Source organism: Microtus pennsylvanicus, chromosome 1, assembly GCF_037038515.1.
Source record: "Microtus pennsylvanicus isolate mMicPen1 chromosome 1, mMicPen1.hap1, whole genome shotgun sequence".
NCBI classification, from domain to species: Eukaryota; Metazoa; Chordata; class Mammalia; order Rodentia; family Cricetidae; genus Microtus; species Microtus pennsylvanicus.
In genome coordinates this window covers 150,016,331-150,042,009 of record NC_134579.1, presented here as the reverse complement: position 1 = coordinate 150,042,009, position 25,679 = coordinate 150,016,331, and the positions used below count along the sequence as shown (strand labels likewise).

General features: G+C 43.6%; 1 protein-coding gene across 3 annotated transcripts; it reads right to left on the bottom strand.

Annotated features, from left to right (window-relative positions):
- Positions 1-3,261: 3,261 nt before the first annotated feature.
- Znf583 (zinc finger protein 583) lies at positions 3,262-25,208 on the bottom strand. 3 transcript variants are annotated; one of them, XM_075992618.1, is made up of 5 exons: positions 24,941-25,208; positions 22,314-22,389; positions 12,444-12,570; positions 11,202-11,300; positions 3,262-5,288 (listed from the first exon to the last, which is right to left on the bottom strand). In XM_075992618.1, exons 2-5 carry the CDS (start codon positions 22,320-22,322, stop codon positions 3,814-3,816), a joined length of 1,710 nt encoding a protein of 569 aa, XP_075848733.1. In that variant the 5' UTR covers positions 22,323-22,389; positions 24,941-25,208; the 3' UTR covers positions 3,262-3,813. The 3 variants fall into 3 exon arrangements, with proteins under 3 accessions (XP_075848733.1, XP_075848751.1, XP_075848743.1); XM_075992636.1 differs by having other exon boundaries at positions 11,202-11,297; XM_075992628.1 differs by lacking the exon at positions 24,941-25,208 and adding an exon at positions 24,827-24,885.
- Between the last annotated feature and the right edge of the window lie 471 nt (positions 25,209-25,679).

Genomic DNA, 25,679 nt, shown 5'->3' with positions numbered 1-25,679 from the left:
GGGATGAGTAGGTGTGTGTGTGGTGTGTGTGGAGTGTGTGTGGTGTGTGTGTGCGTGGTGTGTGTGCGGTGTGTGTGGTGTGTGTGGTGTGTGTGTGTGTGTGTGTGTGTGTGTGTTGCATCTCCTCAGCATGGCTCTGTAGGGTTGCTCCAGGAAGTTGTCATTGCTGTTCCCATAATATTAGGTCGCTAGTTAGGCATTGGCAGGCTTTAAAGTTGCTGTAGCAGCAATTTTAAAACCAGAAAACAAAAATGCAGGACCTTGATTGTCAGTCAAAAGAGTGCAATTAGCCAGGCGGTGGTGGCACACGCCTTTAATTCCAGTCCTCAGGGAGATGGAGGCAGATGGATCTCTGTGAGTTTGAAGCCAGCCTGGCTTACAGAGTGAGTTCCAGGACAGCCTCCAAAGCCACAAAGAGAAAGCCTGTCTTGATAAAACAAAAAGGAAAACAAAACAGAAAACCTCACAACAACAAACACCAGTGCAATTGGAGTCAAGTCTCTGGTTTTCAGTAAAGACATGACATTTTGAGCTGCTCAGAGGGCTTTTCTGGTAAAGAACAGAGATATACCATTGTTCCCTCCCTTCAGAGTTAATCCAAATGGGCCTGCCTGTCAGTCACCCACGCAGAAAAAACGGTATGAGGAAAGCTTTCTGTTCAAGAGCCAACAGAAATATCAAGGCTGCCTAACTTTCTGTGGCTACTGTCCACTTTTGCCCACAATGGTCCCTCACCACTTGGGAGTAGTGTACTTTGCCTTTTTTGTTGTTTTTGTTTGTTGTTTCGAGACAGGGTTTCTCTGTGTGACAGTACAGGCTGTCCTGGAACTTGCTTTGTAGACCAGGCTGGCCTTGAACTCACAGAAATTTACTTGCCGCAGTGCTGGGATTAAAGGTGTGTGCCACCATACCTGGCCTGGCCTTTTAATAGAGACCTATTATCTACTCAAGGCTGTGTGGGTCTTGCCTGAATTCTTCCTATAGAGGTCACATAGACTAGGATGCTGATGGGAAGCCAGAGCCAGAGCTTTGGCAACAGTTAAGAAGATTATTCTTAGTCAGGGTACAATTTCAGCATCATACGGGGTTTTCATCCTGTCAGAAACAATGTGTGTGCACATGCATGCATGCATGTATGTGGAAAGTAAGTATGTGTGCAGCATGTGTCTGGAAGTTGATGTCAAGTGATCTCAATTGCTCTCCACTTTTAAAAAGAATGACTGTATGTGTGTATGTATGTGAGGGAAACTCTGCCGTGTTGTAGACATGGAGGTTAGAGGACAACTCTGGGGAGTAGATTCTCTTCTGCCCCTTTCCTATAGGTCCTGGGGCTTGAATTCAGGTCATCAGGCAAGTGCAGCCAGAGATGATATGGACTCAGCCATATTGATGGCCGGTCCCCTTAGGTTTTGAGGAAGTCTGTCACTGAGACTCATCGGTTTAGATAGGCTGAGGAGTCACCAGGATCTGCCTGTCTGCTCTTGGGGTGCTGTGGACAGACTGGCACACTGCTGTGCCAAACTTTTGGGTGGTTGCTAGGAATCTGAACTCAGGTCCCCATGCTTGCATGGAAGACAGTTTCCTGGCTGAGCCCTTCACAAACATTGACGGGCACTGCTGCTCCTAGAATGCAAGGTGACTGCAGGTTTAGGGTAATAACCAGGGACCTCTGGGCACCTTTTATAGCGGTCGTGGGACTAAGAAGGAGTCACTGCCTTTTAGCAAAGGAGCTTGTAGGCGCCTGTTATAATCCCAGACACTGGCAACATGTATTCTTTCCATTTTCCTTATGCACATGAATAGTTCATTAATTTCATGGACATTCTCAAATAATGTTTTTGTTTTGATTTTCTATTTGATTTCCATCTGGAACTGGGGAGGTGGCAGGTGATGGCGACTGAACCTTGGTAGGGCCTCCCTCATACATGCTGAGCTGGTACTCTGTCATCGAGATGCACTCCAAGCCTTCTGTTCTTTCTGTAGTTCCCATTCATATTTTAAGAGATTTTTGTATGATATGCGTATGTCGTGTTTTGCCTGCATATCTGTATGTGCATCACTTGCACGCACTGTCCATGGGGGCCAGAAGAGGACATCAGAAGCCCTGGACCTGAAGTTACAGGTGGTAGTGAGCCACCTTGTGGGTGCTGGGAACTGAGCCCAGGTCCACTGCAAGAGCAGCAAGTGCTCTTAACTGCTGCGCCATCTCTGCAAACCCCTAGTGTCTACTCTTAGGATGTCTTCTTTGAACTAGGTTCTTGAAAAGGGTGCTAGTTTGGTTCAAGTTTAGGGCACAGTTGGGCTATCTTTCTGTTGTTTCTTAGATCATTCCATTCTTGCCAGAAAGCATTTATTTCACAAGACTTGAGTTCTTATGAGTTAGCTGAGATGCAGTGCTGTGGAGATAACGCAGTGATTATGAGCACAGCATCCACACTGGATGGCTCATCAACAGGTGCAACTCCAGCTCCAGGGACTTCAGTGCTGCCTTCTGGCCTCCTCAGGCACTTGCATGTATACACGGGCACACGTACACACACACACACACACACACACACACACACACACACACACACCTATTCAATTTCTTAAAAAAAAACTGGAGTTTTTTGAGATAGTGTTAGTCTTTAACAGGCTGTTCTGAAACTTGTTTAGTAGACCAGGCTGACCTCAAATTCACACAAATCCACCTGCCTCTGTCTCCCAAGTGCTGTGATGAAAGGAATTTGCCACCACTGCCAGCTGGAAATGTGTTTTAAGGCCTTAGCTGTGGTACATTTTGGTAAGTGCTCTAGTTCACTGAATATGATCAAATTATCTGCACTGTTTTTAAATATCCATTTTCTTTTGTTTACATATATATATATAATGGATATATCTCAGTAAATTCTACCTTGGAGTGAGTTTTTTTCTTTTTTTCGAGAAAAGTGTGGCTTCATAGAAGGTGAATAATGAAATTATTTTTCTTATTTAGTCACGTATTTACATATTCATACTCTCCAGTGTGTCATCAGTCTAATGTCAATCCAACTGCAATATATATATATATTTAAGATAGGGTCTCATGAAGCCCAGGCTGGACTTGAACTTGCTATGTAGCTCTGGGAGTGGACCAGGCCTGTGTCTGCTAAGAATGCACTTTACAAGCCGAGCTGCAGCCTCAGTCTCCAACTTCAGTATTTCTAATAAAACCAACGTTATAGCATGCAGGTCTGTGTTTTTGCTTCTTCATGATTAAAATGATCAACTCTTCTTTGTGCATCATCATATTTTTATTTTAGATTAATATTATTTTATGCTAGGCACTCTGCTAAGAAATTTACATGCATTATTTACTTTTCCCAATAACTTTTGAGGTAGAACCATTATTAGTCCCATATAGAAATAAGACAGAAGGTTACAAAAGACCAAAAGCTCTAAAATTAGGGATGGGAAACAGAAGAACAAGGATTAGAGCCTAGATCTATTTTAATTCTGGATGTTCCAAGGGAGGGGGAACATTGGCATGAAGGGTTTAGAAGGTAGTTTGAAACAAGGTGCTGGGGACAAGGTGGCCTGTTAGGTTACTTTAAGGACTGTGTGCTTTTCCCCTATGAACTTTTAGATGTCAGTAAGTAAGTAACCTTAACTAATGAAGGATAAATAATAAGACCAAGATGTGTTCTTCTAAAGTTTGGATGAAGTGTGAAGACTGACCGAGGCATGAGTGAGTACACTGGAAGGCTATTTCAGTACCCACACAAATCAGATTAACAAGTAGATGACAAGGAGGATGAAATAGCAAGGGTTCTAATGGGTCAGATTTGGATCATATTATGAGATCAAATCTATAGCTATTGGCAACTGATTGGATGTAGAGGGTGATGGAGAGGAAAGGGACAGGAACGACTCCATAGTATGGACCTTCTCATGATGAGCAAGGTGTGCACGTTGCCTGAAGGATTTCCTGCAATCTTTGCATTCGTACGGCTTCTCTCCGGTATGAATTCTCTGATGGAGAGTGAGAGAGCCACTGTAACTGAAGGCTTTCCCACAAGTATTACATTCATAAGGTTTCTCTCCAGTATGGATTCTCTGATGCTGAGCAAGGCCGGCGTTTTGGCTAAACGTTTTCTGACATTCCTTACACGTGTAGGGTTTCTCTCCAGTGTGACTTCTCTGGTGCTGAGTGAGTGAGGAACTGTTGCTGAAGGCCTTTTTGCATTCGGCACACTCATAGGGCTTCTCTCCAGTGTGAACCCTCTGGTGCTGATCAAGGTAAGCAATCTGGCTAAAAGCTTTCCTGCAGACTTTACATTCGTAAGGTTTTTCTCCAGTATGGACTCTCTGGTGCTGAGAAAGGTGTGCATACTGGCTGAAAGATTTCCTGCATTCTTTACATTCATAGGGCCTCTCTCCGGTATGAACTCTTTGATGTACAATTAGGTATCCACGGTGACTAAAAGCTTTCCCACACACATTACACACGTAAGGTTTCTCTCCTGTATGAATTCGCTGATGCTGTGCAAGAAACGAAGCATTACTAAAGGCTTTCCCACAGTCAGTACATTCAAAAGGTCTCTCTCCAGTATGAATTCTCTGATGCTGAGTCAAGTGTGCAATCTGGCTGAAGGCTTTTTTACATTCCTTACACTGATAAGGTTTCTCTCCGGTATGAACTCTTTGATGCTGAGCCAGATGTGCATTCTGGCTGAAGGCCTTGCTACATTCTTTACACTCAAAAGGCTTCTCCCCAGTGTGGATTCTCTTATGCTGAGCTAGGTTTGCGTTCTGGCTGAAGGCCTTCCCACACTCAATGCATGCATAGGGCTTCTCTCCAGTATGAATTCTCTGGTGGAGAGTCAGGGATGAGCTCTGGTGGAAGACTTTCTCACATTCGTTACACTTAAGAACTTTCCTTTCTACATGCGCCTTCTTAGGTTTCACCTCAACAGACTTTTTTCGGTAGCTTCTCTTTTGTGGCTCACACTGATGTGTTTTTTCTTTGGTAGAGAAACTTTGTGGTATATCTAGTATTGCATCCTGATGGGATATTTGCCAAGATGGATTACACCCATTACTCTGATCTTCAGGGACTTCTTTATGAACGGTGAGCAATTGATCAGAATGTACCTTCTGACCTCCCAACCCATTCTTAAGCCAGTGTTCACTTCCATGGTTTTCTTTCCAATTGGAACAGTCAAGGCTATATCTAAGATGGCTTCTTTCCTTTGGTAGGACTTTGGCTGATTCTTCATAAATATCTTGCTTTGATGAAAATTCAATGCCTTTGAATATATAATCCCAATCTAAGGGAAACCAAGAAAACAGATGTTTTAAAATCCATTCATTATAAGAAAAGAAAGTGCTCAGAGAAAGTAAAATACTAAAAAAAAAAAAAATTAAAGAATTTAACATCTCTTAATACATCTTAAAAACTAAATTAAGAAAGGTGATTAAGCCGGGCGGTGGTGGCACATGCCTTTAATCCCAGCACTTAAGATTTTTCTCCAGTATGGAGGCAGAGGCAGGTGGATCTCTGTGAGTTCGAGGCCAGTCTGGTCTACACAGTGAGTTTCAGGACAGCTAGAGCTACTCTATGGTGAATTTTTACCTTCTAGGAAAGGTGCTTCTGAAAACAATTTTCTTTGTAATACGTTCTAACCAAATATAAATTTTCAGTCGATTGCTGAAGCCACAATGTCATCATGAAAACATCATTTCTTGTCAAACTGCTTACTTTTATTAACTTAGTAAGGCTTTAATTTGGCTTCTCCTTATTAGTCCCACATAAGATTACCTCTTTTTAAAAAACTACATTTAGCCATTTAATCCCAGCACTTGGGAGGCAGGGGCAGATGGATCTTTGTGAGTTCAAGGCCAGCCTGGTCTACAGTGAAAGTTCCAGAACAGCCAGGGCTACACACTGATCAGAGAAACATTGTTTCAAAAAAAAAAAAAAAGACAAAGAAACCCCCGTCTAAAAAAACAAAACAAAACAAAAAAAACCAAGAGTGCTGGTAACACAGGAGTGCTGGTAATACAGGAGTGCTGGTAATACAGGAGTGCTGGTAACACAGGAGTGCTGGTAATACAGGATGGTAATACAGGAGTGCTGGTAATACAGGAGTGCTGGTAATACAGGAGTGCTGGTAATACAGGAGTGCTGGTAATACAGGAGTGCTAGTCAGACGGCTCAGGGCACAAAGGCGTCTGCCATTCCGCCCGATGACCTAAAGCTGAAGTCCAGAACCCACACTAAAGGAGGAAAGAACCAACTCCTAAACTTGGTTCTTTGGCCTCCATATACATGCACACACGTACACACACAAAGCAAATAAAATATTTTTAAAAATTTAGAAAAATTATAAGAGAAAAATTGTCAACATCAGATCTAAAAGGAGTTAATCATCATGTTCTATAGAACTAAAAAGATAGTTTTATAAAGTAAATTATGTTAATCAACTGTATAGCTCATTTCAAATGCATGATCTATTGAAAGATAATGCCTTACCAAAGATGAAGCAAAGAATTAAATCACCCAAATCCTCCTATATTCATTGCCTCTGTTCCCTACACATATATGTCTTCTCTAGTGAATCCCACCAAAGATTTAAGGGAAAAAGAATACCATTCTGGGAAACCTTTCCGGAAAGCAGAGGTCGACAAAAGACTCCTGTTTTCACAAGTCCATTATTATCTTGATAATGAAGCCAGATAAATTACAGGCAATCCCGCAGGCCAGTGGAGTGTCTAAACACAAATGCAAAATGCTGACCAAAACCATAGCAAATCAAACTAATAAAATACGGGAAGCATAATTTTGACCAAAAATAAATCCAAGGAATGCAAGGTTAGTTGAATATTGAATAATCATCAGTGCGGTTCACTATGTTAATGGTAATATATTATCTGAACAGTTGTAGAATGAGTATTTTTAATTATAAATTTTTTAGCAAGAAAGGGATCTATCTGATCTCTCTCAATTGATATGTAAACATAATCCCAAACAAAGCTCCTTGAGTAGAAATTCTCAATTTCATTCTAAAATTGATATGAACTGTAAAAGTTCTGAAACAGTAAAAGTCAGTTTTATAAAAGGTACTACATGGTGTCAAAGCTTAGTGTAAAGGAACCTGTGTCAAAACTCAAATTGTTTGATTTATATGGATGCAGTTTACCATCTATAAATATATCCTAAGATCAACACTATGTGAGCTGGGCAGTGGTAGCACACGCCTTTAATTCCAGCACTCAGGAGGCAGAGGCAGGCAGATCTCTGTGAATTCAAGTCCGGCTTTGTCTGTAAAGCGAAATCCTGTCTCAAAATACCCCACTTCACAAAATATAATACAACCACTATATGACCAAATACGATAAAACAATCTGAACAAAATGTAAGGTGATGTGGGGTTCCCCTCTGTATGTTGTGAATATTATTGCTTAATAAAGGAACTGCTTTGGGCCTAGAGCAAGCTATAGGGGAACAGAGTAGGTGGGGAAAACTAAGCTGAACGGTGGGAAAAAGGAGGAGGAGTCAGAGAGAAGCCATGGAGCTGCTGCTGGAGACAGATATGCTGAAACTTTGCTAGTAGGCCCAGACCTCCTGGTGATACACAGATTAATGGAGATGGGTTAAATTAAGATAATACGAGTTAGCTAATAAAAAGTTAGAGCTAATGGGCCAAGCAGTGATTTAATTAATAAAGTTTCCATTGTGATTATTTTGGTTCTGGGCAGCCGGGATGAACAAGCGGCCTTTCCTCAACAGTAACAGATCAAGAAAATTATCCTTCAAACAACTCAAATGAAAGGGAAGTTTAAAACTATAAGAGAGAATAGTAACAAAAATCATGAACTATCAGAATCCACAGGAAACAGCTGAAGATACCCAGAGGAAATCTCAAAGCCCTTGACAATTTATCACCAATAAGAGAGACTGAGAGTGGCAGGCTAAGCTACCCTAGCAGCATTATCGAGAATACAATAAATGGAAAAATCAGGAGGAAAGAAAAAGCCAAAACCAAGAATTGAAAAAGAATAGTAGGGGTCTGGAGAGCTGGCTCGGCAGTTAAGAACACTGGCTGCTCTTCCAGAGGACTCAGGTACAATTCCCAGCACCCACATGGCAGCTCACGACTGTCTGGAACTCCAGTTCCAGGGGCTGTGATGCTAATACACTTATAATAAAATAAATATTTAAAAAAAGGAAGAAAAAGAGAATAGTAATACAAAATAAATGCACACGCTGGATCTTGAAAAATACAACTGATTTATGAATAGAAACCTAATACATTACTTAAAATAGCAAACTGTTATAGATATAAAAGAATGAGTTATGGGATTGCTTTGCTCGGGTTCAGGGAAACACAACTGATAATGTAAATGAGAAGGATAACTACTAGGGAAACACACAACACGTAATGAAACTACAGAGGATGTCGAGAAAACTGTCAGTACTGCAACCCTTTCATACAGTTCCTCATGTGGTGACCCACAATCATAACACTATTCTCATTGCTACTTCACAGCTGTGATTCTGCTACTGTTGTGAATCATTATGTAAATATCTGTGTTTTCTGATGGTTTTAGGCGACCCCAGTGAAAGGGTTGTTCAACTCCCCCAACTGGGTAGTGACACATAGGATGAGTGAAACACTGTGTTAGATTAAAACAAACAAAAAAACCCACTGTGTCCTTGACCACAGCTAGGAAGTAAACATTCCCAGGTACCTTTCCAAAGCAGCTACTGTCCTCTCTACGATACAAAAATCACCTGTGGTGGGAATGCCTAACAGGAAATCTCACTCAGAGAGGCCATCTGCCTGGAGCCCTGTGTCCATCAAAAGCTCCTGGTTATCTTGGGGTAACTCTGACCAAGGAAGTGAAAGATCTATTTGACAAGAACTTTAAGTCTTTGAAGAAAGAAATTGAAGAGGACACCAGAAAATGGAAGGATCTCCCTTGTTCTTGGATTGGGAGGATCAACATAGTAAAAATGGCAATTCTACCAAAAGCAATCTTATAGATTCAATGCAATCCCCATCAAAATCCCATCAAAATTCTTCACAGATCTGGAGAAGACAATAATCAACTTTATATGGAAAAACAAAAAACCCAGGATAGCCAAAACAATCTTATACAATAAAGGATCGTCTGGAGGCATTACCATCCCTGACTTCAAACTCTATTACAGAGCTACAGTATTGAAAACAGCTTGGTATTGGCATAAAAACAGAGAAGTCGACCAATGGAATCGTATAGAAGACCCTGACTTTAACCCACAAACCTATGAACACCTGATTTTCCATAAAGGAGCTAAAAGTATACAATGGAAAAAAAGACAGCATCTTCAACAAATTGTGCTGGCAAAACTGGATGTCAATCTGTAGAAGAATAAAAATAGACCCATATCTATCACCATGCACAAAACTCAAGTCCAAATGGATTAAAGACCAATATCAGTCCGAACACACTGAACCTGATAGAAAAGAAAGTGGGAAGTACTCTACAACACATAGGCACAGGAGACCACTTCCTACACATAACCCCAGCAGCACAGACATTAGGGGCCTCATGGAATAAATGGGACCTCCTGAGACTGAGAAGCTTCCGTAAAGCAAAGGACACTGTCACTAAGACAAAAAGGCAACCCACTGACTGGGAGAAGATCTTCACCAACCCCGCAACTGACAAAGGTCTGATCTCCAAAATATATAAAGAACTCAAGAAACTAGACCGTAAAAGGCTAATCAACCCAATTATAAAATTGGGCACTGAGCTGAACAGAGAATTCTCAACAGAAGAAATTCAAATGGCCAAAAGACGATCAGGGAAATGCAAATCAAGACAACTTTAACCTGTCAGACAACATCTTACACCTGTCAGAATGGCTAAAATCAAAAACACCAATGATAGCCTTTGCTGGAGAGGTTGTGGAGAAAGGGGTACACTCATCCATTGCTGGTGGGAATGCAAACTTGTGCAACCACTTTGGAAAGCAGTGTGGCGGTTTCTCAGGAAATTCGCGATCAACCTACCCCTGGACCCAGCAATACCACTCTTGGAATAGGCCCTATCATACAACAAAAGTATATGCTCAACTATGTTCATAGCAGCGTTGTTTGTAATAGCCAGAACCTGGAAACAACCTAGATGCCCTTCAATGGAAGAATGGATGAAGAAAGTATGGAATATATACATATTAGAGTACTACTCAGCAGTAAAAAACAAGGACTTCTTGAATTTTGCATGCAAATGGATGGAAATAGAAAACACTATCCTGAGTGAGGTAAGCCAGACCCAAAAAGAGGAACATGGTATATACTCACTCATATTTGGTTTCTAGCCATAAATAAAGGACATTGAGCCTATGATTTGTGATCCTAGAGAAGCTAAATAAGGAGAACCCAAAGAAAAACATATAGGCATCCTTCTGAATATTAACCTTCATCAGGCGATGAAAGAAGACAGAGACAGAGACTCACATTGGAGCACCGGACTGAAATCCCAAGGTCCAAATCAGGAGCAGAAGGAGAGAGAACACGAGCAAGGAACTCAGGACCGTGAGGGGTGTACCCACACACTGAGACAATGGGGATGTTCTATTGGGAACTCACCAAGGCCAGCTGGCCTGGGTCTGAAATAGCCTGGGATAAAACCGGACTCGCTGAACATAGTGGACAATGAGGACTACTGAGAACTCAAGAACAATGGCAATGAGTTTTTGATCCTACTGCACGTACTGGCTTTGTGGGAGCCTAGGCAGTTTGGATGCTCACCTTACTAGACCTGGATTGAGGTGGGTGGTCCTTGGACTTCCCACAAGGCAGGGAACACTAATTGCTCTTCGGGCTGACGAGGGAGGGGGAGGAAAATGGGAGGCGGTGGCGGGGAGGAGGCAGAAATCTTTAATAAATAAATAAACAAACAAACAAATAAATAAATAAATAAAATTAAAAAAAAAGCTCCTGGTTCTCGGGCTTCCCCTATCGGTGTGAGCATCTGACCTGATGCTCCAACGTCTCTCTGCAGCTTGCTGTTTATTCTTCTACTGCTGCAGGCTGTGTACCTAATAAACTCATGCACTCTAAACCAGCTCGGCATGATAGACCGTCCTCTGCAAGGACCACATGCTTTAAAGAAAGCTACTCCAGAAGCGCCAACAGTGAGCTGGGCCTTCGCCAACATCTGAGGCTGACCAGCAAGGGGCTCCCACTCACCAGGGCAGGCATCTCTCGCTCCTTCCTTCTGCACTATGCAGGGGTCCTTTCCTTGTTCCAGTAATGAGATCACAGCTGGCTTGTAAACAGGAATTCCTGCTTCCAAGAAACAGAAGAGGAATTAGTCACTCTCGGCGTTCAAGTCCCCTCCTCATCAGGAAGGGGGGATATTACAGGTGGGAGCTAAGGGAGACGGGAAATAATTCTTTAGAATGAGCAACACAAAGGGACCAGTCTAAAAAAGCTGCCAATTCTGTAAAATGTAACTTATAAAACAGAATTCTCTTTGAACTTTTGGAGTGGGTTTGCTAGCTCGCCCAGGCTGTTTCCCCAGGCAGTCCTCCTTCCCCAGCAGGTGGCTCTTCTTGGTTGTCAACCTGACTACATCTAGAATTACCTAAAACCCTAGTGGCTGGGTACACCCGTGAGATTTTTTTTTCTTAATTAGAGCATCTGAGGTGGAAGGCCCGCCTTTAACCTGGGCCACACATTCTGCTGACAGCCTACATAAGGACATGGAAGGAAACTTGCTCTCTTTGCCTGCTTGCTCTAGATCTCGTTGGTACGTCCATTGCTTCACTGACATTAGAGCCTACTGTGGGATTCTGGTGTATACTGAAGACCAGCGGAGACATCCAGCCTTATGGACAGAACAACTACAGGATTCTTGGACCTTCTGTTAGTAGATGGCCATTGTTGGACTAGCTGTACCACAGCCTGTAAGACATATGTGTGTGTGTGCACACGCATATATAATAACATAGTATATATACTATATGTGTATACACACACACACACATATATTCATCCTATCAGTTCTGTTCCTCTAGAGAACCCTGACTAATACACCAGTCCTCTGGAACTGGAACTACAGGCATGTGCCACTCCATGGGCTTAAGAAAGAGAAACTGGACCAATAAAATGGCTCAGTGGGAAAAGAATTTGCTGTGTAAGCTTGATATCCTGAGTTCCATCCATGGAACCCTGAAAAGGGGGAGGGAGAGAACTGACATCACAGAGTTGTCCTCTGACCTCCAAACACACACTGTGGCATGTGCACACAACTCCCCAACATACACATGCACGCGTGCACACACACACACACACACACGGGGGGGGGGGTAATTTTAATTTTTTTTAATAAAAAGGAGAAATTTAGTAAAGCAACTCAGGGGTATCCCAGAGACATTTCACAGAGCACAGCCCATGTGTAGAGTTGGAATTCTCCAGAGACGTCCTTACCCAGCGACACTAGGCTCCTATAGTTCTCCAACATCACCTTCCTGTACAAGTCTTTCTGAGCATCATTCAGCCATTCCCATTCCTCTTGAGTGAAATTTACAGCTACATCTCCAAACGTCACCAAATCCTGAAATGATATAAACATGTTCTGGTTCAAATTCTTACATGGGCCTCGATTAGACAGTTAAAGCTGGAACATGGCAGCACATTCCCGCAATCCCAGCATTCAGGAGGCAAATGTTGGGCGTTCTGAGTTCCAGGGCAGCCTGGGCTGCACAGTGAGTTCAAAGCTATATTGTGAGACCCCATCTCAAACCAACCAATCAACAAACAGCAAAACAATACAGCAGAACAGAGAAGAGTTAGCACAAGCTAAACTGTCTATGCTTTGGGTTTTATGTGGCTCAGGCTGTCTCAAATTCACAACCCTCTGTCTCAGCTTCCCAAGTGCTAAGTTTCCCCCCCACCCCCAATAGACAGGGTATAGCTACACAACACAAGCTGGCCTTGAACTTTTGGTCCCTTTGCCTTAGTTCCCCAAGTGCTGGACCTACAGGTATGGCCACCGTAAACCCTTCAGGCACAAGCGGCCGGTTCCCACCCCCAGACTACTCTAAGTGTCACAACCTCAGTTCCCAGCCCCTGGAGATGCAGGTGGCCAAGCTCTGCCCCGTGGAAAAAAAGTCCAAGATCAGGTTAAATACTCCCATCAATCCCTGAGCTTGCCCTGAGATCAAGCCACAAAATGCCAACAATCACAGGCCACCCTGTAAAGCTCTGCCCCTAAGAAACCCTTCATGAAGCCTGCCTCCTGTTCAGTTGCTGCTTCTCTCCTGAGCAGAGGTGGCCACCCTCTTCTGTCTTTCCCAATAGATCTCTTGTGTGAGGTTTGCTGTGTGGTGTGACTTTGTGGTCTTCCTTGGCTCCCAACTGCTGGGGTACCTTTCCCTTCAGAGCTGTAACAGAGCCCCCATCTTACGTTCTAAAAACTGCACGTCAAATGGTTGCCATGCTTGGTCTCGGTGTTCTCTTATGGGAAGTGCGTAACTTCTGAGAAGCTCTTGTTGGAGTAACACCAAAATCAATACAGTGTATAGCACACAGCTGACTCATATTAAATACCAAACAACTTCTCCATTTGGAGAAAATGGGATACGCGGGGCAGGAAAAAAGTGTTATGTAAAAAGTAGTGGATGTGTATTACCTTAGAAAGTTAAGAATTTATAAAAATGATGTATAATTAATTAGATGCATCAAATAAGGCAGAAGAAGAAATAAAGTTGTGAACAAAGAACAGATGAAATAAAAGAAAAACAAGGAGAATGCTAGGCTTACACAATCGTCTGTAAGGAACAACACTGAGGGAAATGTACTAATAAAAAGGCTTTATTTTCATATTCTCTTTATAACAAGAATACTTTAAAATGTAATCTTTATTGACAATAATTAGTTTTTGAGATCCTATTTATGTGTTTTATTTGTGTGCATGAGTGTTTTGCCTATATGTATGTCTGTTTACTGTGTGTGTGCCTGAAGTCCATGGAGACCAGAAAAGGGCATCAGATCCCCTGAGATTGGCATTACAGATGGCTGTGGGTGCTGGGAAACAAGATCAGGTCTTTTAAATATACAGCCACAAGTTCTCTCTCTCTCTCTCTCTCTCTCTCTCTCTCTCTCTCTCTCTCTCTCTCTTTTGTGCACGCGCGCGCGCACGCGCGCGCGCACACACACACACACACACACACACACACACACACACACACACAGAGTTATGCTCCTCTAGATCAGTAGATCTCAACCTTCCTAATGCTGCAACCCTTTAATATAGTTCCTCATGTTGTGGGGACCCCCAAACATAAATTATTTTTGTTGCTACTTCATAACTGTAATTTTGCTCCTGTCATGAATCATAACATGTAGCTATCTGATATGCAGGATATCTAATATGGGACCCATGTGAAAGGGTTGTTTGACCCCCAGAGGGGTTGCAACCCACAAGTTGAGAACTACTGCTCTAAAGAACCCTGACTACAAGCACTCAGGAGGCAGAGGCAGGTGGATCTCTGTGAGTTCGAGGCCAGCCTGGTCTACAGAGTGAGCTCCAGGACATCCAAGGCTACACAGAGAAATGCTGCCTTGAAAAAAAAAAATCAAAAGAACCCTGACTGATATATTCTCCAAAAGAAAGATCTAGCATACCATGACTTGCGTGGGGGAAAGGTCACCTTACCCTGTGAATATGCCACCTACCTCACAAATACTCATAAAAATTACTTTTAGATTCAAACAGAGAACTCATTGTGCTGGCACTGCCTTTGGGAGCAGCAATCTCTCTGTATATCACTTATTTAATTTTTCTTTACTAAATAAATTTCCACTTAAACTGCTGGTGTCTCCTGACTGGATTCTTTCCTTCCAGAGACTCCTATAACATCCTTTCATCATTCCTGAGTATGTAAGGATAATCAGCACATCTATTGGTTGTATTGTTGAAATGTTTGATTTTTATTTTTTTTGAAAGATGTATTTATTTATTTATTACGTATACAGTGTTCTGTCTATCTGTATGCTTGCAGGCCAGAAGAAGGCACCAGATCTCATTACAGGTGGCTGTGAGCCACCATGTGGTTGCTGGGAACTGAACTCAGGACCTCTGGAAGAGCAGTCAGTGCTCTTAATCTCTGAGCCATCTCTCCAGCCCCTGAAATGTTTGATTTTTAAAAACCGCTATTTGTGATGGTTGGTGTAGCTTACTTGACAGACTCTTAGATGTAAGTGTTATAGCTCTGAGGGGAAAGATATCCTGGCAATCAGGAGCCAAGGGTACCACAAAGCCACACTGTACTACAAACCTCTCGTAGAGAATTATTAGGAAAAACGCAGGAGGGTGGCTGCCTCTGTTTGGGTGAGAAGCAGCAGGGAACTGAGAGAGAGATAGATCTTATATAGGGTTTCTTGGGGGTAGCAATTTCCAGGGAGGGGATTGGTAGGATTTCAAGCACTAAACTTAGGGAGAGCTCAGGGACTGGTGGGATTTCAAACCCCAGAAGTGAGCTCAGACTTTTTACCTTACAGTAGAATCATTCTCCTCCTCCCTGCCTCTGCCTCCCGAGTGCCACCACCGCTGCCCACCCTCACTGGGTGTCTTAACTGTCCTTTCTGTCACTGTGATAAAATACCCTGACAAGGGCTGGAGAGATGGCTCAGTTCATTCACTTCTCAGCATGGGATGCTCACAATATCTAGAACTCCAGTTCCAAGGGCTCTGACTCCCTCCTTCCTCCTCCGACCTCCACCAGGCATTCACATGGTACACAGGCACACATGCAGGTAAAACAATCATACACACGAAATAAATAAATCTAAAGGAAGAAAGAAAAGAAAGTACCCTGCCGGGCGGTGGTGACACACACCTTTAATCCCAGCACTCGGGAGGCAGAGGCAGGTGGATCTCTGTGAGTTCTAGACTAGCCTGGTCTACAAGAGCTAGTTCCAGTTCCAGGACAGGCTCCAAAAACACAGAGAAACCCTGTCTCGAAAAACCAAAAAAAAAAAAAAAAAGAAAAAAAAGAAAGTACCCTGACAAAAATAACTTAAGGGGAAAGAATTTATTTCAGCTCACAGTTGACGATTACAGTCCACCACTGCAGAGGAAGTAACAGTGGCAGGAACATGAGACACCTACTCACACTGCATCCACAGTAAAGAAACGTGATAGCAGGGTGGGGGCAGCACATGTTTAACCCCAGCACTCCAGAGGCAGAGGCAAGCAGATCTTTGAGCTTGAGGCCAGCCTGGTCTACAAAGCGAGTTCCAGGACAGTCAGGGCTACACAGAGAAACCCTGTGTTGACAAACAAACAAACAAACAATGCCCCCCCATGTTCGAATATTTGAATCTTAGTCATCAGGGAGTAGCACTATTTGAGAAGGATTAGGAGGTATGGCCTTGTCGGAGGAAGTGTGTCACTGGGGGAGGGTTTTGAATTTTCAAAAGTCCAGCCAGGCCCAGTGGCTCCCTTCTCAATGTCTCCAGCCCTGTGTCTGTGTGCCACCATGCTCCCGACCTTGATGGTAATGGGCTAAACCTCTGAACCATAAGCCAGCCCACAATTAAATGCTTTCTTTTGTAAGAATTGTGATGACCATGATGTCTCATCACAGCAATAGAACAGTGTTTAAGACACTTAAGGATGCTCACACTGTTCTCTATACACATATAATCCAGGATCATCTTCTGAGACTAAATACTGTTTCCTGTAATGGATAGGTCTTCCTTATATCAGTTAACGTAAGATAAGCCCATCTTCCAGATGGTTCTGACAGTTAACACTAACCATCTGTGGCGGTCTGAATGAAAATGTCCCCGCTCCCCTCCATAGGCTCACATGCTTGCATGCTTGGCCTCCAGGTACAGGAACTGCTTAGAAATGAGCAGGAGGTGTGGCCTTGCTGGAGGAGGTGTGTCACTAGGGGTGGGCTATGAATATGTTTTATTACCATTGGTTAATAAAGAAGCTGTTTTGGCCAATGACTTAGTAGAATAAAGCCAGGCAGGAAATCTGAATAGAGATATATAGGGAGAGTAGGCAGAGTCAAACAGATGCCATGTAGCCACAGCCTCATGGTGATACACAGATTAATAGAAATGGGTTAAGATGTAAGAGGAATATGACTAAGATATTAGCCAAAACAGCTTTATTCATCAACCAATAAAACAACACATATACAGAAGGATATGCCACATCACACACCATGCCCAATCTCTCTCTCTGCTGCCTGTGGATCAGGATGTAAAGTTCCCAACTACTATGCGAGTGCCACGCCTGTCTGCTTCCCACGATGATGATTATGGACTACCCCTCTAAAACTGCAATCACAGCCCCAGTAAATGCTTTCTTTTACAGATGAGCTAGGTCATGGTGTCTCCTCACAGCAACACAACACTGACTGAGACAGTCACGGTGTCTCCTCACAGCAACACAACACTGACTGAGACAGTCACGGTGTCTCTTCACAGCAACACAACACTGACTGAGATAGTCACGGTGTCTCCTCACAGCAACACAACACTGACTGGGACAGTCACAGTGTCTCCTCACAGCAACACAACACTGACTGAGACAGTCACGGTGTCTCCTCACAGCAACACAACACTGACTGGGACAGTCACAGTGTCTCCTCACAGCAACACAACACTGACTGGGACAGTCACAGTGTCTCCTCACAGCAACACAACACTGACTGAGACAGTCACGGTGTCTCCTCACAGCAACACAACACTGACTGGGACAGTCACGGTGTCTCTTCACAGCAACACAACACTGACTGGGACAGTCACGGTGTCTCTTCACAGCAACACAACACTGACTGGGACAGTCACAGTGTCTCTTCACAGCAACACAACACTGACTGGGACAGTCACAGTGTCTCTTCACAGCAACACAACACTGATTGAGACAGTCATGGTGTCTCTTCACAGCAACACAACACTGACTGAGACAGTCACAGTGTCTCTTCACAGCAACACAACACTGATTGAGACGGTCACAGTGTCTCCTCACAGCAACACAACACTGACTGGGACAGTCACAGTGTCTCCTCACAGCAACACAACACTGACTGGGACAGTCACGGTGTCTCTTTACAGCAACACAACACTGACTGAGACAGTCACGGTGTCTCCTCACAGCAACACAACACTGACTGGGACAGTCACGGTGTCTCCTCACAGCAACACAACACTGACTGAGACGGTCACGGTGTCTCCTCACAACAACACAACACTGACTGGGACAGTCACAGTGTCTCCTCACAGCAACACAACACTGATTGAGACAGTCATGGTGTCTCCTCACAGCAACACAACACTGACTGGGACGGTCATGGTGTCTCTTCACAGCAACACAACACTGATTGAGACAGTCATGGTGTCTCCTCACAGCAACACAACACTGATTGAGACGGTCATGGTATCTCATCACAGCAACAGATTAGTAACCAAGACACCCTCGCTACTGGAAATGTACTCTGGGCATGCCTGTGGGAGATTATTTTGACTGTGTTACTTGAGGTGATAAAACTGAGTGCCGAGCAAAGGAGATCACCAACTGCTTTCATTGTTTTCTGCCCCTGACTGTGTATGCAGTGTGATCAGCTGCTTCAAGCTCCCACACCTTGACTTCCCTATCATGATGGAATGCACCATGAACTGTGAACCAGAATAAACCCTCCCTTCAAATCTGCATTTGTCAAAGCATTTTCCCATAGCAATGGGAAAAGAAACTAAGACCCCAGTTAAGGTGCTGACTTATGTTTCAGTCATTAAATTGTTAAACAGGAGCTGAAGAGATGGTTCAGTGGTTAAGGGCACTTTCTGTTCACAGCTCGGTTTCCAGCACCCATGTGATGGCTCACAACTGTCTGCAACTCCACTTCTAGGAGGTCGGATGCCCTCTTCTGGCCTCTGCCAGCACCAGGCACACATGTGGTACATATAAATACATAGAGACAAAACACACATACACATACAATAAATTTAAAAAAAATCATTAAATGAATTTTGCCTTGGGATTAGAACAGAATTTTTTAAATTTTATAAAAAGACCCTAAACATACTTCTGTCATTTTGTACCATATATTTAAACAAAGCAGCATTCTCAGTGTTGCCAATTATAAAAAAACTGAATAATTCTGTTTAATATCCTGCAGAAACAAATATTCAGTCAAGATTTAGTCATTTATGTAAAAATAAACAGGTACATGAATCTCATTAGTATTTAAATTTACTTTCATCTTCAATAAATGGTAAAATCATATGTATACCATCATATAAATTTTAAAATAATTTTTCATAATTTATCATTAATCAATGTTTGATTTGTCTGACTATTTTTATATACCTATATGCCAGGGTTATTTGTGAACTTCTTGGGCATGGGGTCATTGATTCACTGTGATAAAACCATTTGCTGCCAAGTCTGACCACCTGAGTTTGTGACCCAGGACCTACATGCTGGAATGAGAGAACTGACTCCCGCACGTTGTCCTTTAGCCACATTTATGGAGTGGCACAAGCGTACATACAGAAATACAATGTTTTATGAGCTAGGGTTTCTCCGTGTAGACTCAGTCTGTACACAAGGCTGACCTCGGACTCAGAGATTCACCTATTTCTGCCTCCCAAATGTTAGGGTTCAAAGTGCGCACCACCACTGAAATATAAGTCTTAAAATTTTAAATTTAGGGACTGGAGAGGTGGCTCAGCAGTTAAGAGTACTGGTTACTCTTCCAGAGATCCTGAATTCAATTCCTAACAACCACAAGGTGGCTCATAACCATCTATAATGGGATCTGATGCCCTCTTCTGGCCTGCAGGCATACATGCAATCAGATCACTCATACTAAAAAAGAAAAAAAAACCAAAAATTTTAAAAAATTAATTTAATATTTCTCAGGTAAAAGAGGGCCATGAATGGAAAAAAAATTTAAATTCTGCTTTAGACAATTTCAGTCTGGCTTACCTTTCTATTCTCTGTATTTTATTAAGAAATGTGTTTAAAATGATTTCCATATTTAAGCTATAGAACCCCTAATTGTAAGGAAAAAGGCTTTTCCTAAATAAATAATCCTTCAGATGTAATATACCCCAGCATATTAACATATAATTAAACCAGCAGACACCAAATCCACAAAAACACAATGTCTATTTTTATTTATCATAGCACTTCGTAGAATCTTTAATAACTACATGTTTAGTAAATGGGGGAATAAATTTCATTCTTGTACAGTTTGCATATTTTTATTTGTTTCCTGGGTATTATATATGGACGCATCTTTAAATGTGTTTTCCTTTGACTCTATTTTATACTACTATTGCAATTATTGTAGAAAATACTTTTGTAATGTTTTAACGATACAGGTGCAATGGACTGGAGAGATGGCTCAGTGGGTAAGAGCACCACCTGCTCTTGCAGAGGACACAGGTTCAGTTCCCGGCACTCACATGGCCCCTCACAACCATCTGTAACACTAGTTCCAGGGAATCCAGTGTCTTCTTCTGGCCTCTTCTGGCACTGTATTCATGTATTGCATAGACATACATGCAAACAAGCACCCGTGACCACAAGATAAAAATAATAAATAGTTAAAAATACAGACTTGCAGGGCGGTGGTGGTGCATGACTTTAATCCCAGCACTCAGGAGACAGAAGCAGACAAATCTCCGTGAGTTTGAGGCCAGTCTGGTCTACGAAGCGAGTTCCAGGACAGGCTCCAAAGCTACACAGAGAAACCCTGTCTTGAAAAACAAAACAAACAAACAAAAAGGAAGAAGAATAAAGACTCAACTGCTTCCTGTCCTACCTCCTCCTCCAACAAATGTCTTTGTAGCCTGTGGTGGTGGCACATGCCTGTAATCCCAGTATATTTTATAAGAGGATTGGGAATTCAAGATCATAGCTGCAGAGGGAGCTGAGGGCCGGCTTGGGCTACATAATGCACTGTCTCAATTTATTTTCCTTAGTAACTTTACTAGTTAATGAACTGGATTACCGAGTGTATCAGCTGTGGGCTGCTGCCAAATTAGAAGATCCCTACAGGTTCTACTATTCTCATAAAATTGTCCTGTCAAAGCTTACAAGGGCTCACACAAACCCTACCTTAGCGGAGCCACACTTTAATAATCAAGATTTGATACATCTGATTACTCAAAATTGTCTTGAATATGAGTTTTTGCCAAATGTCCTAACTCTGAGCACCCAAATGTCCTCTGACTTCCTTTCACACCCAAGACTGTAGAAAAAAGCTCATCGATGCCAATCACAGCTGAACACATCTCCACCTCCAATAGCCATAAACAGACTGTTCAGATCCCACTTGTGGTAGTTTAAAAGAAAATGGCCCCCAAAGGGAGTGGCATTATTAGGAGGTGTGGCTTTTGTAGAGTAGGTGTGGCCTTGTTGGAGGAAGTGTGTTACTGTGGGGGCGGGCTTTGAGGTTTCTTCTGCTCAAGTTTCACTCAGTGTAACATTCAGTCCACTTCCTGTTATCTGCAAAATGTACAATTCTCAGCTCCCTCTCCAGCATCATGTCCCATCAAGATGACAATGGACTGAACCTCTGAACTGTAAGCCACCCAATTAAATGTTTTCCTTTATAAGAGTGCCATGGTTATGGTTTCTCTTCACGGCAATAGAAACCCTGACTAAGGCTCTACCCAAGAGCATATTTTTGCCTCATTTAGCGTTTCTAAGACACTGAAGCCATAGGTGAGGTGGAATGAGTCCTTGACTAAAGACGTAAATGGTGGCTGGGAGATAAGGGACACTCTTAGGCTTCAAGGAACTTTCTTCTGTGTTGCAATGGAGGACAAGACCATGTCACTATATAGAAGAGATTTTTGTTGGGCTTCTGAATTTCAGAAGTCAAAATGTATCTTTTGCTTGACTGAAAAGGTGGCATTTCAGGGAATAAGAAATGCTTCTTGGGGGCTGGAGAGATGGCTCAGAGGTTAAGAGCATTGCCTGCTCTTCCAAAGGTCCTGAGTTCAATTCTCAGCAACCACATGGTGGCTCACAACCATCTGTAATGAGAACTGGTGCCCTCTTCTGGTGTATAGGCACACATGCAGGCAGAACACTGTATACATAATAAATAAATATATATTTTTTTAAAAAAAGAAAGAAATGCTTCTTGCTGGGCAGTGGTGGTGCATGCCTTTAATCCTAGCAATTGGGAGGCAGAGGCAGGCAGATCTTTGTGAGTTCGAGGCCAGCCTGGCCTACAAGAGCTAGTTCCAGGACAGGCTCCAAAGCTACAGAGAAACCCTGTCTCGAAAAACAAAAAAGAAAAAAAAAGAAATGCTTCTTACCTTGGACATGATGTTAAAACTTCAAGAATGTATGACAGTGCTTCTGGGATGGGGGCGATATCCTGAGAAAGCAGAGCTGGACAGAAAAAAGAAACCATGATTTCCAGGTGCACCCTGTGACCACAGCGTCACTAGCCCAGAAGCCTTCCATTCCTTTTCTTTTTCTTTCTCTCATCACACATTTGAGATATCATTAGATTTATGCTTTTTTCCTCCCCCCTCCTTTTCTCTCTCGGTTCCTTTCTCAATAAACTCCCTGTTAAAAAAATTACAATTATTTTTCCCTAAGTACTTTATAGCTCTGGAATTCAACATATATTTTGTGTAAGTTATCTTTTACTTACAATTATAAATAGTAAGAGCAAATACAGAATGGCATTATCAAATCTTCCACCATTTTAACACACGAAGGATTTTCATTATTGAAGATGCCAAGGCAACTGTTGAGCAAATAACTGAGCCAAACTGGAGACTAGACTTGAATTCATTGTGTACAGATGATGATGATGAAGATTGTCCCTACCCTTTCTACAAGAATGCAAAACAAGCTACGAGATGAAGCTTCTTTACACAGTGGGCATCAGAGGGACTCTGTGATGTGGACGTCACCACTAACGAACTGCTCCTGAGAGCAACTTCTTCAGAAAGGGAAGGGAGGGGACGTTTAGTCATCATTGTAATCACAGTGTTTTTAAAAACTAAACTTCACTGCCTTAAAGAATAATGAGTCATTTAAGAGTGCTGAAGAGATGGCTTGGTTAAGAGCATGGGCTGCTCTTCCAGAGGACTGGGGTTCAATTCCCAGCACACAGAAGGCAGCTCACAGTTGTCTGTGAGTCCAGTTCCAATAGTTCTAACTCCTTCCCACAGACACACATTCAGGCCAAACACCAAAGCACACAAAATAAAGATAAGTTATTTTTTAAAAATCTTTGAAAATAAATCATTTAAGTGATATAACTCAGTGCCAAGAAGTCCTATATCTATATATTTATTAATTCTATATCTATTAAAATGCTTCATTCAATCACTCAGTACACTGTGTGGGAAGTCCTTCTATATATATGTTGCTTTTATTAGTTAATGAATAAATCTGTTTCAGTCAATGGCTTAACAGAATAGAGCTAGGTGGGAAAACTAAACTGAATGCTGGGAGAAAGAAGGCGGAGTCAGGGAGAAGCCATGGAGCCACCAGAGGGGAAAGACACAAGCTGCCAGGTAGAACCTTGCTGGTAGGCCACGAGCCTTGTGGTAAAATATAAAATAATGGAAATGGGTTCATTCTAGTTGTAAGAGCTAGCTAGCAATACTCTTAAGCTACTGGTCAAACAGTATTGTAAATAATATAGTTTCAGAGTGAGTATTCCCTGGTCTGGGCAGCCGGGAAGGAACAAGCAGCTTCCCACCTACAGTACACTACATCTGTCCACACAATCCCACGGTCTCACGGCCCCCCTCATGAGACATCTCATACGGTCACACCTTTCCAGCACTGTCCACCTCAAACAGCTACCCTGTCTCAGATCAGTGACACAGTCTTGCAGACCGTCACTCTGGCCCACTGTCACGGCTCCATCACACCTGATAGTAAATGCTTCGCTGCAATAGTGTCACATAGTCCCAAAAGCAGCCTCACCCTCACAGGTCTGCTCGGTGGCACAGTCAAACGCAGTTCTCACCATCTGTCACGGGGCCACCATGTCACAAGGCACTGACACAGGTTCTGTCTCACACAGTCCCATTCAGCCTTGCGTACATTCTCAGAGCCTCTCATGGCCTCGTTAGTCACACATTTTCTGTCACACACTATCACGGGCCCTCTCATACATGGCGGTATAGTATGTGGCATTACACACATCGTCACGGCCTCTCACCGTCTCACACTGTCACAGGCCGTCTCATACACGGCCGTACAGTCTTATGCCATCACACACATCGTCACGGCCACTCACCTTCTCACACACAGTCACAGGCCCTTCAACACTGTGACCCGGTCTCACACCGTCACACACTCTGTCATGGCCTCTATCTAGGTCATAGGCAGTGTTAGCCTCACCAAGTATCCCAGGCCCTCCCAACACTTCGGGCATAGTCATGTACTGTCACGCACAGTGTCTCACAGACTCAGAAACGAAGTGGCTTGGTCTCAACTCTGCCACACATTCTCCCACACGGTCCCCCACGCTGTCACACGCTGTCCCAACTTCTCAGCCCCATACAGCCCGCAGTCTCACCAGACACTCTCACACAGTGGTGTGGTCCGACAGTCACTCACACTGCCACAGCCTTTCGGTCCTACAGTGTGGGTTGCTGGTCCCCTCAAGCAGGCTGCTGTGGTCTCGTACACACACCAACACCACCTCAGGCTCACACAATGTGCAGGTTCAGTCACAGGCTCACACTGTCACTCAGGTCCCCCCACACGTCCCCCAGCGCTATCACACAGTGGCACACGCGGTCTCACAGTCGCAGGCGCCCCGGTCCGTGGGATGCTGTCTCCTACTGTCGCATACATTGTCACGCAGTTGCAGGCGTACAACCACAGGCCCCTCATACACGGTGGCGTGGTCTTGCACGGTCCCGCGGGTCCCGCTACACACTCTCCCACACGGTACCCTGCTACTCACCGGGCTCCTCCTGCGTCCGCGTCACTCCTCGCTCTGCGCCGAGGCCGATTGGGCCGGGCCCGGGGCTCGATCTCGCGGCGACAACAGAGCTCACAAAGGCGCGGCAGCAGAGCTGCTCCGCGCAGGGGCCTCTGGGAGGTGGAGTCCGGCGCTTGACCTGAGCGGCGCAGGGCATGCTGGGAACGCCCACCAGGGCGCGGCTCTCCGAGGCCAGGAGTCTCTGCTGGACTCTGTCCCTTCTCCTCAGGTTTTCAAAAGCCGAACTCACTCTGGCTGCGCAGGCGCAGCTTGCTCAGGCGGGCTACTCCTGCAAGGAATGGTGGAGGTAGGATGCTCGGCTACGCATGCGCAGTGCTGACTGGCGGCTATGCTGGCCAGAGCCAGAAAAATAATGACAGGTCACTGAGTGATTCGGGCTTCCTTTCTTGCTTGTTAAATTTCCCTCTGCATTACCTTTTCTCTCATTTCTTTTTGCTATTGTTGCTTTTTTTGTTTGTTTGTTTTCTTGAAACAGGGTTTCTCTGTAGCCCTGTCTGGCCTATTACTCACAGAGATGCACCCACCTCTGCTAGGATTAAAGATTTTGGGGGTTGAAAGAAAGGAGGATTAAGATTTGGAGATCAAAGCCAGGTGTAGTAGTACACACCGCTAATCCCAGCCCGCACTTGGAAAGCAAAAGCTGGCAAATGTCTGGAAGTTTGAGACCACATAGTGAGTTCCAGAACAGAGAACTACGGAG